Raw genomic sequence first — 14,717 nt, forward strand, 5'->3', positions numbered from 1 at the left:
CTTTAATCCCAGCACTCGGGAGGCAGAGGCAGGCGGATCTCTGGGAGTTCGAGGCCAGCCTGGTCTACAAGAGCTAGTTCCAGGACAGGCACCAAAGCTACAGAGAAACCCTGTCTCAAAAAACCAATATATATATACTTTTCTCATACAGTACATCATGGTTGTACTTTCTTCTCCCTCTCCTCCTCCCACGCATGTGCATACTCTTTCAGCGTCTTTCAGGCTGAAAACTCTTCCAGGTTTTGCAACTGGGTGAAGGCTCTAGGTGGACACCAGCTCTATGTCACCATAATGTTTCCATAATGGAAAAAACCCTTTCCATTTATGTAGGCAGGTGTTTTGTCCTTTTGATGGTGTCCTTTGCCATACAGAGTTGTATGGGTATTGTCTTCAGCAATGGGCTCCTGCCATCAGTTTGTAGAGAGCAACCTATGATCTTGGCAATATTCTGGGGGTTTGGGGGGGGGATTTCCATTGAACCCCTTTGGCTCACAACTCATTTGAGTGTAACCAAGTCTCAATACTGGAAGTTTCATTTGGTGACAAGAGATAGCCAGTTGGGCTTTTATCTCTCTCATTATTTGGATCCTTCATTAGGATCACCTTCATATTTTAGAAAGCTTCGACAGCACTGCGTTTCCACACATTCCCTCAAACGCCCTTCAATTCTAGCTGTCTCTCCCTGCATCCCCTCCCTCAACTTTATCTCCCCTTACCCTCCCACATAAACATTCCATTCCACTTCCCCATGCCCAGTCCTCCCACAAAATTTATTCTGTTTTCCCCTCCCAGAATCCATGGCCTACACCTTTCTTTATACCTAACTTCTCCGGGTCTATAGATTGTAGCTCAGTTATCATTTATTTAATGGCTATTATCCACATATAAGTGACTACATACAATATTATCTTTCTTTGCCTGGATTGCCTCACACAAGATTATTTTTTCCTAGTTATATCCATTTGCCTGTAAATTTTATGATATCATTCTTTATCAGCTAAAATTACTCCATTGTATAAATGTACCACATTTTCTTTATCCACTCTTCTGTTGAAGAACAGCTAGCTTGCTTCCAGTTTCTGGCTATTATGAATAGAGCAACAATGAACATAGTTGAGCAAGTGTCCTTTTAGTAAAATCAAGTGTCCTTTAGGTGTATATATACAAGGGTTGTATAGCTGGATCTTGAAGTCCATTGATTTCCAAAGTGGTTGTGTAAGTTTGTACTCCCACCAGCAATGGAGAAGTGTTCGGCTTATTCCACATCCTCACCAGCATGAGCTATCAGTTATATTATTGATCTTAGTCATTCTGAGAGTTGTAAGATAGGATCTCAAAGTAGGTTAGATTTGCATTCCCTGCTTGCTAAGTATGTTGAAGATGTCTTTAAGTGTTCCGCAGCCATTTGAAAGTGCTCTATTGATAATTTTCTATTTAGATCTGATGTGGGAGTGTCATATATCAATCTGTTGATTTCATTGGTTAAGGAATAAAGAAACTGCCTAGGCCCTTTGATAGGCCAACCCTTAGGTGGGTGGAGTAAACAAAACAGGATGCTGGGAGAAAGAAGCTGAGTCAGTGAGTCGCCATGGTTCTCCCACACCAGGCAGATGCAGGTTAAGATCATTCCTGGGTCTTCTTTTGTTTTCACAGAGGACCAGACCCTGTGGAAAAATTGGAACCTCTTGGTTAAAATGAGGCTTGAGTATTGTGTGTGTGTGTGTGTGTGTGTGTGTGTGTGTGTGTGTGTGTGTGTATGTGTGTGTGTGACCCATCCTTATTTATTTTGACTCTAAAGTTGCTCCCAAGTTGTGCATAAGCAATTTAGATCTCAAATGCTGGGACTTGGAAAACAGCTCAGTTGGTAAAATCCTTGTGTAAGTGTGAGTAAATGGATTCAAGTTCCCTTAACCAATGTAAAAGTCAAGTGGACATTGCACATCTTAAATCCCAGCACCTAGGTGTAAAGGACAGAGATAGGCAGATCTAAGGAACTCACTTGGCCAGCCAGTTTAGACATAATAGCAAATTCCAAGTTCAATGAGAGATGCTACCTCAAAAAAATAAGGTGGAAAGGGGATTGAAGAAGAAATCATGGCATCAACCTCTTGTCTCTATATTCTCGCACACAGGAGACCACATCAACACAGGTGCTTGTACACACACACACACACACACACACACACACACACGACATAAAGAAAAATAAGAAGAAGCGGAAGCATCCAAGTTTGAAATTAATCTATTGGAGTGTACCAATTATCTTTTATGACCATCAAAAAACTTTAAATATTACTTATTTCTGATCCTTCTAGATTTCTTGTTAGAATCTCTTGTATGACATTCATTATTATTGTCTAATTTTCAATTTTGCCCTTTATACTAGATGGTTTCCGAAAGGTTTCACCGCAGAGTGAAAAGAGTAATGAGGAAAAGAAAGGTTCTATGGAATTTCAGCATCCACTCTTCAAAAAAGGAGGAGCCTGTCTTCTTGAAAATATTAAGCGAAAGGTAGGAAGTGGATCCCTCTCTTATACTTTTTTTGTAGGATTTAGGGTAGCATGCAGTCCTTACTCTAAACATTTCATGATTTCTCTAAGTCTTTGCATGAAGCTGCTGGAATCAGGAACTGGTTGCTAGGTGTATTTTGGGTTGCTGTAAATTGACCTTTAGGAATTAATTTACCCAAACACTAATTTCTGGGATAAACTGTTTTTTGTGCTCTATTTTATTTTCTTGTGTCTTTTTTTACTATGTAGATATTGAAATAAGATTTGAGAAAATTAGCAGAGGAGGCTAGGATAGATTGCACAGTTACACAGTTTTTCACTTGCAAGATTTCTTTGTATGTTGGAAATTCATGTGACTTTTGTCTATATACTAGAAGTTCAGGACCAAAAATAAATACAGAAAGAAAATATCAGTAAGAATAGTGGTTGTCAATACATATTTTTTTAAATCTCTAAGTGTCTTAAGATGTTTTTGGAAAACTATGATCTATTTTCATTAAAAAAAAACTATAGAAGTAATTTTTTCATCTTTATTCTCTCATGATCACAGTTCAATATTCTTAGTAATACATGATGTTTAATTATATAAGTATTTTATTTTAATGTATAGTGTGCACAGTATTATAGCTTTTAAATAAGTTAACAGTATTTTATCAGATATTAAGATAGCAATGCCTGTTTACTTCCTGGTCCCATTTGTCTGTAGAACTTTTTTTCCATCCCTTCACTGTAAGGTGGTTCCCAGGATTAAAACAAAAATGAGTTTCTTCTAGACAGAAGAAGTATAGATTTTGCGTGTTTTTAGAACTAGGATTACATTGTTTTAACCTTTTCTGTCTTTCAAAGTTTGCATTGAAAGCTCAGCTGTTATTCTGATGGGTTTTTCTTTATCTGTGATGTGTGGCTTTTCTCTTGCTGCTTTCTGTGCCTTCTTTTTGTTCTTTATATTTTCTGTTTTAAGTATTTTATATAAGTCCAATGGTAGAGAGTTGTTTTTCTCTTCCATTTGCTTAGTAAAAAGAAATCCTTTCACCTTAAAAACCGTCATTTGTTTGGAGGCAACAAATCAATAAATCTTGCTTTTAATTTAATCTTTTAATCTTTGTCTTTTGCCTAGGGAATTAATACCTTCCATGAACAGAGTTATTGTTGAAGGATGCATGTTAATTCCTGATATTTTATTGTTTTCTGGTTTGGGGCTTATTCTTCTACCTAACTGTTACAGGAGTGCAGTTTATTTTTCCTGTGGCCCTATGGATGTTTTCCTTTTTATTCCAAAGGACTCCTTTAAGTATCTTCCATAAATCTGGTGTCGTGGTCATGAATGACTTCAGCCTGTTTTCCTTAAATTTTTCCACATAGTTTTGCTGCATATAATATTTTGGGATGGTAGTTGTTTTTCAGAACTTAAAATATGTCATCTCATGCTTTTTAGATTTTTTTTTCCCATTGTTACTGTTACCCTCACAAGCCTGATTTTGTAGGTGATGTCTCTTGTGTTGCTTTCAAAATAGGTTTTTGGTTTCTGTAGTTAGTAGTTTAGTTGAAGGGAAGTTCTTTCATGTTTATTTTCTGTTTGTGTCCAAAATGTTTCCTATATCTAGGTTGGCATCTCTTTTCATAACTCTGGGAAATTTTCTGGTGCCCAAACCATTAACTATACCTTCATAATGGAAATTTATTATTCTTTTATATCAATGATTCTTAGATTTGGTGTTATCAAAGCATGTTGATTATCCTGACTGTATGAGCCATACTTTTAGGTTAATTTATGTGAGGCCTTTCTGAAATATTCTGATTCCTCCATTATAACTTCAAGCACAAGTGTTGTATCCTGTCCTTGAATCATTCTACAGACATTTTCATTTTGTTTGCATTTTCCAGTATTTCAGTTTGGTTTTTCTTTAATGTTGCCATGTTTGGACTATTTTTTGATACGTAATATTTACTTTTTATATTTATTATTTTTATATTTATTACTTCCTTGAATTTTTGTGTGAGTTCTTAGAATTCCTTCGGTTTATCTTTCTTAATTTCATACTTTAGAGTCACCTAACTAAAATTTCATGTAACTAATTCTTACTGGAGACGAGTTTTATAGAATTAGTGATTTTTGGAGGACTACTATTGCTTTTTTGGTTTTTCAAATTATGGCTTTCCATTGGGTCTTGTATATCTGGAGCTTAGCTCTTGACTGAATTTATTTATTTTTAAATTTCATTATGATTAACTAACTCATTAATTTTAAATCGGCCTCATTATTTCAGGGGAACTGTCTGGTCTTTACAAGTGAAGCTATATTGTTATAGGGTTGACGTATTGTTTTCATCTGCAATACAGCTAATGAGGACACCAGATTTGATCCATAGTATTCCCCTGCAGTTACAATATTGTCTGGGAAAAAAAATCACTGTCAAGGGATAGGCTCTCAATAGCAATCTGGTATTAACCCAATAAAAAGTCATCTGTTCTTATTCAGTAATTAATTTAGAAGTTAAAGGAACACAGATATTAGTTTGTGTACAAGTATATTAGTTGCTTTTGATATGAGTAGAAAGAAAAATCAACAAATAGCAACAGCCACAGCAACAGAAAGAATGCAGGGTAAGAGCAGTAGTGTTTGTTAATTGACTGAGAAAAAATGGAGAAGAAAATATCTACAAAGGAACAAGAAGTAGGGAGAGGGGGAACATATTAAAGGTAAATTGAAGGAGGAGACATATGCAAACCTTGCGAGCCTATGTTCTTTGGGAAACAAAAATGTGAAAAGAAAGACTAGGGAAGGGGGCGTGAGAGAGATAATATGGATGAGGATAAACGGGGAATGTAGAGGATGGATGCATTCTGTCCAGCCTGTTGTTGCTTAGCTCCCAGAAATCTGACTTAGACTGGCCATCTTGTTATTGATTCTATGCTTTCTTCCTGGAGATCGGGCTATTCTTGTCAGTGGGGAGGGCTTGACTGGTAGAAACTCAGATGCTGGTCATATTTCTGAGTAGTTCTCAGGTATCATGTTACTAATGATCGACTCATCTCTAGGGGGAAGATTGCTTCCATTATCTGGTGAGCAGCTTAGGGCCTATACCATTCAATGGCAACATTTGGCTCCAAATTAGATTCCGCCTTGCTTATTTCTGACTCAAAGGGGTTTCCCTATTATCTGGAAGAATTTTCTTAGACCAAATTCAGCACGTAGGCATGTGTCATTCACTCTGAGCTTCCTGGGAGGTACTGTTCACATACAGTCACATTGGCCAAGGCACTAGGTCCACAGAAGTCTTTTTCAAACAGCATCTTTCAGCTATTCTGGACTGAGACTGCTTCTACCCCTCCACTAACCATTTGGAGCTGCACAGCCCCATTTGAAGGCATTGATATGCTTTTAGCACCACTACTTCTTCTCAGACCTGTAAACCCATTCACACTGTGTGTCCAGAAAATCATTGGGCCATACTTCAAAACCCTGTACTCTACAGAATTGGAAAATTTAAAGGAAATGGACAATTTTCTGGATTGGTACCACATAACAAAATTAAATCAAGAACAGATAAACAATTTAAAGAGACCTATAGCCTCTAAGGAAATAGAAGCAGTCACCAAAACTTCCCCAACAACAACAACAACAAAAAACCCAGAGCCAGATGGTTTCAGTGCAGAATTCTACCAGAATTTCAAAGAACTAATACTAATACTCCTCAGATTGTTCCACACAATAGAAACAGAAGGGAGATTGCCAAACACTTTCTACAAGGCTAGAGTTACCCTGATACCCAAATCACACAAAGGTGCAACTAAAAAGAGAATTACAGACCAATCTCCCTCATGAACATGATGCAAAAATACTCAATAAATACTGGCAAACCAAATCCAAAAACACATCAGAAAAATCATCCACCACAATCAAGTAGTAGTCATCCCAGAGATGCAGGGATGGTTAAACATATGAAAATCTATCAATGTAATCCACAGTATAAACAAACTGGAAGAAAAAAAAACACATGGTCATCTTATTAGATGCTGAAAAGGCCTTTAACACCCCTTAATGGTAAAGATATTGGAGAGAGCAGGGGCACAAGGAACATACCTAAACATAATAAAGGCAATATACAGCAAGCTGATATTTATATATAATATATATAAATTATATATAAATTAAATGGAGAGAATCTCAAAGTGAGGCTACTAAAATAAGCAACAAGACAAGGCTGTCCACTCTCTCCATATCTATTCAATATAGTGCTTGAAGTTCTAGCTAGAGCAATAAGACAAGAAAAAGAGATCGGGGGATACAAATTGGAAAAGAAGTCACACTTTCATTATTTGCTGATAATATGATAGTATACACAAGGGACCCCAAAAATTCTACCAGAGAATTCCTACAACTGATAAAAAAAAATTTCAGTGATGTGGCAAGATGAAAAGTTAACTTAAAAGCAAAACAAACAAACAAAAAAAAACAGTAGCTCTCCTATATACAAATGATAAATCGGCTGAGAAAGACATCAGGGAAACAATGTCCTTTACAATAACCACAAATAATATAAAATACCTTGGGGTAACTCTAACCAAATAAGTGAAAGACTTTAAGTACCTTAAGTCTTTGAAGAAAGAAATCAAAGAAGATATCAGAAAATGGAAAGATCTCCCATGATTTTGGGTAGGTAGAATTAACATAGTAAAAATGGCAATCTTACCAAAAACAATCTACAGATTCAATGCAATGCCCATCAAAATCCCAACAAAATTCTTCACAGACCTCAAAAGTACAATAGTTCATATAAAAAAAAACAGAATAGCCAAAGCAATCCATATATATTTATATATAAAACATAATATAAATATATAATAAAGGATCACCATCCCAGACTTCAAGTTCTACTATAGAGCTATAGTAATAAAAACACCTTGGTAGAGTTGGGCAAGGGAACGAGCGGGGGAGCAATGAAAGAGATATTTTGATAGAGGAGGCCATTATGGGGTTAGGGAGAAACCTGGTGCCAGGGAAACTCCCCGGAATCCACAAGGATGACCCCAGCTAAAACTTCTAACAATAGTGAAGAGGGTGTCTGAACTGGCCTTCTTCTGTAATCAGATTTCTGACTACCCTAACTGTCATCATAGAACCTTCACCCAGTAACTGATGAAAGCAGATGCAGAGATCCACAGGCAAGCACCAGGCCGAGCTCCATAAGTACAATCGAAGAGAGGGAGGAGGATTATATGAGCAAAGGGGTTCAAGATGGTGATAGGGAAACTCACAGAGACAGCTGACCCGAGCTAGTGGGAGCTCAGTGACTTTAAACCAACAGCTAGGTAACCCACCTAGGCCCTCTGCATGTCATTGACAGTTGTGTGGTTTCATCTATTTGACCAGGATCTGTCCCTGGCACATGAGCTGTCTTTTTGGAACCCATTCCCTATGGTGGAATGCCTTACTCAGCCTTAATGCAGTCAGAAGAAGCTTGGTCCTGCCTCAAGGTGCCAGGCTTTGTTGGCTCTCCATGGGAGGCTCTTAAACCTTCTGAGGCCTGGATTGGGGGTGGGTAGAAAGAAGGTGGAGCAGGGAAAAGAAGGAGAAGAGGGGGACTGCGGCTGGTATGTAAAATAATTTTAATTTAAAAGGAAACTAGATCAAATTTTGTTTTTCTTATGCCGACTTGAACTGCTCTCAATTTAGTCATGGTGATTTCGGAATGACAGTTTCTATTCTAGGAGCTAGAGAATGGAAAACAATGCTTCGTGGAGTCATTTTTCAATCCATTGAAAAGGGAGTTATGTTCAGACATTGCTGATTCTACTGAACACTTAATCTTCTTGGTCTAATTAAGAATAATTTTAAGACATATGACCTGAAGAGTGTTTAATTTGAGATTAAAACTTCTACATGGGGAACAATGATTCTCATATCTCATTAGTTATTGAAAGTAATAATATGTAAAAGGGATAGCATCTTTTTATTTTAATTTTTATGATTGAAAAAAGACAGAATTTTTGCAGCAGTGGTTTGGTAGCTTTTATTCCATTAGTTTGGTGAATATCACAGAGAGGATACAGACTGTCTAAAGAGGAGATGCCTAGTTTATGAGCTATCCAGGTGGTAGGCAATTTGTTTTTCGTCACAGAATCAAAAGAGAGAACTGGCTCATTGGTAATATAATTGCTCCCTCTTCTTTTTTTCTTTTTAATTTTATTTAAATAACATTTTTTCGGGTTTTTTTTGTATCAGTTAGTTTCCCCTCCCTCCTCATGTCCCATCTACGCCCTCCCCATCCTCTGTTCCTCCATCTCCTTTCAGAAAGGTGCAGATCTCCCATGAGCTTGCACAAAGCATGGCACATCAAGCTGGGACAGGCTTGCGGCAGGGCAAGGTAATCCAGTATGGGAACAGGTTGCCAAGAGCCAGCTAAGGGCCAGGGAGAGCTCCTCTTCTCATGTTAGAAGCCCAAGAGACCAAGCTACAGGATGGTCGCACACCTGCAGAGGGCCTAGGTCTGTAGCATGCAGGATCCCTGTTAGTTTAACCTCCTTGAGCTTCCCTGAGCTCTCAGGTCAGCATTCTCTGTGGGTTCCCCAATCCTGATGCCCCTGGCTCATACAATCCCTCCTCCCTTCCTTCCAGAAGACTCTCAGAGCTCAGTGCAGTGCTTGTCTGTGAATCTCTGCCTCTGCTTCCATCAGTTACTGGAGAGAGTATGTCTGATGGCTGTTAATCCTGATAAAAATATATCTATACTACTAATTTTCAGTTTACTGCATACTGTTTCTCATGGCCATCGTTTTATGTTTAAGTATCCAGTTTCTCTCCAGTCTGTTAATTATACAGGCAGGGTTTCACAGATTAACTTATTCTTCTGACACATTTCCAGCAGGTTTTTATTGACAGTTTTGAAGTTTTACTTTGAGGAACCAGGAGCCTCTAGTTCCTATTTGTAGTGCTGGTGTGATATAAAGCTTTAATTTAGAATAATTGATAATGTTTTATTCTCTTAAATTTTTTATCTTGTATTGCTTCTCTCATCTGCATTAAAAAGTTTTAATAAGCTTTTATTATGTCCAAACTTTAAAAGTTCTATTAACTCTGGTGATAATGCACTTAAACCTTTGGAAATAATACACAGTCAAATCATTAAAGCTGTTCCAAGCACCACCTGCAAAATTAATTTTCACATTATTATAGGCATTATTATGTATTACGTTGTATAACCATAGTATGGTGTTTCATTTCATTAAAAAACTTAATTTAATATGCTCACAATTCAACAGGCCAAAATGGATCTATAGTCTGCTATGGATTATTTCTGAGAGCTAACCACATTGTATATTATTTACAAGATAAAACTAATCACATATTATTTTCATAATCACTCACAACAGGAAAAGGAGGGAAAAGTTCATAGTTCAACTCTAAAAAAATTGAGATATATGTATGACAAAATATAATATATTGTTGCAGTCACAGATAATGATATATACAGTATTTGGTTATGTTATAGTACTTAATAAATTGTATTTTTTCTGTCTTTGTAAGGTATTATCATTTTTTCAGGGATAGAAATTCTGCCATCTTAACTAGAGTTTTCTTTTTTTTTTTTTTGGTGGCGGTGGCTGAGGCATGTTCAGCCTCAAACTTATGATCCCTTCCTAACCCTCAGAGTTAAGGTGTTATAGATGTCTGTGTATGTAATGTGTATATTATATAATACATACAAGTACATGTGTGTGTATATATATTCTGGGTTTATTGAAAGTATTCTATGTGTAAGGTATTGTTCTTGAGATCAGGAAGAAGTAGAGTCAAAAATTAAATATTTTCATTTCTTATTTAACTTTTATATGTGTGGGTATTTTGCCTCAATGTCTACTACTATGAACATGTAGTTCTCGCAGAAACCAGAAGAGGGTGGCATATCCCCTGAGACTTAAGTTACAGAATAATCCAGAAGAGCAGCCAGTATTATGGACTGATAAGGCCCCTCTCCAGTTTCCTAACCTTCCAGGAGCATCCAAGTTCGTGAAAGCATAATAACGTATGCAGTAACTATAGCATGAAGCATGCATAGTGTAGCACTATAATCAAGGTACATTTGCAGAAGCGGATGTAATTTTTTCCATTAGTCATGTTTTTTCTCTCTGTCATTAGTGCTCATAATGGATAGCTAATAGTTTGCCAAATTTTTAACCAGCCTGACTGTACTGTTCCCACTTTAGGGGCCAACAATAAAAATTGACGATGCCAACCTCTACTGTGATGAATTTCAGAAAGTTCTGACTGAAATGCAAGAGCTTAGAAACATGCAGAGCGACATGGACGCCAGATATTCACAAATGAAACAGTGGGTGTTAATCTGTTTTCTAGGGCCTGGTTCCAGGGTTTTAAGTTTGATTACTTCCAAGTTGGGAAACTCCACTCTTATTTTATATGGAACTTTTTAGTGCGATGTCTTTTAAGTTAAAACACAACACTAAATCAAAGTATTTAATTCTTGAATTGCTATTGATGAGCTGGTAGCTCAACTATAACTGTGATTGCCTAGAATACCACTGTACAAGTCAGAAGGAAAATTCCCAGGGTAGAAGACAACAGAAATGTGAGTACTACGGTATATAGAAATTTCCATTTGAACTGAGAAAGAAAATGATACAAGGTTGCTAAATGTATAAATTGTGTATTTAAGTACTCTGATGTACATTCCCTGTGCATTTACTGATTCTTCCTTCAGTCTTTCTCCCTTAGTTTGGCCTACCAAATAAATTCTTTATAATCTTCTTCAGTGTTTTATAAGGAATCAGAGTCCGTAAGACACCATGAAATATCTCTAACAGTAAGACTTTTACCCAGGCAAATATTATAAGGCAAATTTTAACTACCTAGATATTTACACAATAATACATTTGAGGAAATACTGTAATTCATTATCGTACAGGAAATACATGTGGACATGTTTTAGCAAATATTCATTAATATTCAGTTTTTACTGAAGATATTTATTTTTCTTTTCCATATTGGGATTTCTAGTGAATCAAGTTTTTGTACTGTAAGGCCTAATTTTCTTTTTTATTTATTTTTTTATTTTAATTTTTTTATTCATTTTACTTACCAACTACAGTTCCCCCTCCCTCTCCTCCACCATTTCTCCCCCATATCCACCCAAACCACCCCATCCACTCCTCAGAAAGAGTAAGGCCTCCCATGGGGAGGAAGTTGAGGAAGGACCAAGCGCCTCCCCCTGTATCAAGTATGAACAAGGCATCCCACCATAGGTAATGGTTTCCAAAGAACCAGTTCATGCATCAGAGATAGCGCCTAGTCCGATTTACAGGAGCCCCTCAAACAGATCAAGCTATACAATTGTCACCCACTTGTGGAGGGCCTAGTTCAGTCCCACGCAGGCTCCCTAGCTACAGGTATAGAGTTTGTGAATTCCTGTGAGCTCCAGTATACTGTAATCTCTGTGGATTTGTCCCACTTGATCTTGACCACGCTTGATCATATAATCCCTCCTCCCTCTTTTTCGACTGGACTCCCAGAACTCAGCCTGGTGTTTGGCTGTGGATCTCTGCATCTGGTTCCATCAGTTACTGGATGAAGGCTCTATGATGACAATTAGGGGAGTCACCAATCTGATTATAGGGGAAGGCCAGTTCTGGCACCCTCTCCACTATTGCTAGGAGTCTTAGCTACGGTCATCCTTGTGGATTCCTGGGAATTACTCTAACATGAGGCTTCTCCCTAACCCCATACTGGCACCTTCTAACAAGATATCTCTTTCATTGCTCCTACTCCGTCACTCCTCAAGTTCGACCATCCTGATCTCTCATGTTCTCTTCCCCAGTTCCCTTCTCTCTACCTCCCACCCCAGTTTACCTAGGAGATCTCATCTACCTTTCCAGGGAAATCCATGTGTCCTTCTTAGGGTCTTCCTTGTTACTAAGTTTCTCTGGTGCTATGGATTGTATCCTGGTTATCTTTTGCTTTACATCAAATATCCACTTATGAGTAAGTAAATACTTGGGTTTTGTTTCTGGGTCTGTGTTACCTTGCTCAGGATGATTTTTTTTTCCAGTTCCACCCATTTGCTACCAATTTCATGATGTCATTGCTTTTTACAGCTGAATAATACTCCATTGTGTAAATGTATTGTATTTTCTTTATCCATTCTTTGGTTGAGAGACATGTAGGTTATTTCCGGGTTCTGGCTATTATGAATAATGCAGCTCTGAACATAGTTGAACAGGTGTCCCTGTGTATGATTGAGTGTCCTTTGGTATATGCCCAAGACTGGTAATTCTGGGTCGTGAGGTAGATTGATTCCCAGTTTTCTGAGAAATCACCATACTGATTTCCAAAGTAGCTGACAAGTTTGAACTCCCACGAGAGTGGAGGAGCGTTCCCCTAACTCCACACCCTCTCCAACATATGCTGTCCTCAGTGTTTTTTTTTTAATCTTAGCCATTCTGATAGGTGTAAGATGATATCTCAGAGTCATTTTTATTTGTATTTCCCTGATGGCTAAGGATGTTGAGCAATTCATTAAATATCTTTCTTCTATTGAGAATTCTCTGTTTAGATTTGCACCCCATTTTAAATTGGATTATTTGGTATTTTGATGTCTAGTCTCTTTAGTTCTTTATATGTATTAGAGATCAACTCTCTGTCAGATGTTGGGTTGGTGAAGATCTTTTCCCATTCTGTTTTATTTACCATTTTTGTTTCATTTTATTTACCATTTTCATTGCCTTACAGAAGCTTTTCAGTTTTAAGAGGTCCTGTTTATTGGTTGTTTTTCTCAGTGTCTGTGGTGCTGATGTTGTATTTAGGAAGTGGTCTCCTGTGACAATTCAGTCAAGACTACTTCCCACTTTCTCTTCTATCAGGTTCAGTATAACTGGATTTATATTGAGTTATTTGATACACTTGGCCTTGGATTTTGAGCATGGCAATAGATATGAATCTCCTTGCAATCTTCTACATGTAGACATTCAGTTATGCCAGCACCATTTGTTGAAGATGCTTTCTTTTTTTCCATTGTACAGTTTGGGCTTCCTTGTCAAAAATCAGGCATCCATAGGTATGTGGATTTATGTCTGGGTCTTCATTTAGATTCCATTGATCCAAATGCCTGTTTTTAAGCTGCTTTTATTGCTACAGCTCTATAGTAGAGCTGGAAGTCAGGGATGGTGATGCCTCTGGCAGTTCCTTTATTGTGCTTAATATTTTGGGTATCCTGGACTCCGTTTTTTCATATGAAGTTGAGTATTGTACTTTCAAGGTCTGTGAAGAATTTTGTTGGGATTTTGATGGGGATTGCATTAGATCTATATATTGCTTTTGACAAGATTGCCATTTTTATTATGTTAATCCTACCTATCTTTCCTTTTTTCAGTATTCAAATTAAAATAGAATTTTTTGAACATTTTACCATAACATGCAAATGAACCTTAAATTTCATGATTCTTTTTTTTGACTTAACAAATTAAGCTTTTTATATACAGAAACAGATAAAGGAAAGTAGGAATGGAGTAGATAGAAGCATTTTTCATCAACATTAAAAAGAAACCAAGATTTTCATTGAAATTGAACATGGGCCAGTCCGTGTTAATTTTGGATGTCAGTCTGTTGTTGAATGCTAACCATTGCATATGTATATATCATATGGGTGATAATATTCCAGTTAGTTCTGGCTGGTTTATATGCAAACAAGTCAAAACAATACTCCTAAATAGTGAAAAACTAGCCTTATGAAGTTCTTTCTAAGCAAATATTTGTGATATTTTCCCATGTGAAGTTCTATATTTCATATCATATTTAGAAGTAATTTCTGGGAGAATTTAGGTGACCACAATAAAAACTAAAGATGTAAGAATCTATACGCTGAATGAAAGAAAAAATAACTAATTCTAAAAAGCCATCACTGCACCCATTTATCTGCTCCTCTTACTAGTGTTGCCATTTTTTATTCTTAAAATTGTAATTTAATTATATGTCTCCCTTCCCTTTACTCTCTCCAAACACTCCCATATATCCTTCCTCACTCTTTTTTATTAACTGTTATTACATGCATATGTTATATGCATGTACATATATTCCAAAATATACCCTATTTAGTCTGTATAATGCTGACATTATTTGAGCAGTCATGTTGGTGAGACTTTATGGGAGTAGCCTCTGATGTTACTAGGAGACAAAAATCTCACAGCAGGCTCCCA

At 37.0% G+C, this 14,717-nt stretch overlaps 1 protein-coding gene across 1 annotated transcript in view; it reads left to right on the top strand.

Annotated features, from left to right (window-relative positions):
- LOC101981388 (heat shock factor protein 3-like) overlaps window positions 1-14,717 on the top strand; it is a 49,550-nt gene that overhangs the window by 24,737 nt on the left and 10,096 nt on the right. The window contains exons 3-4 of the mRNA XM_005358644.1: window positions 2,387-2,511; window positions 10,719-10,843. Coding sequence (XP_005358701.1) covers window positions 2,387-2,511; window positions 10,719-10,843 — 250 coding nt within the window. The remainder of the gene's footprint in view (window positions 1-2,386; window positions 2,512-10,718; window positions 10,844-14,717) is intronic.

Source organism: Microtus ochrogaster, chromosome X, assembly GCF_000317375.1.
Source record: "Microtus ochrogaster isolate Prairie Vole_2 chromosome X, MicOch1.0, whole genome shotgun sequence".
Lineage (NCBI taxonomy): Eukaryota > Metazoa > Chordata > Mammalia > Rodentia > Cricetidae > Microtus > Microtus ochrogaster.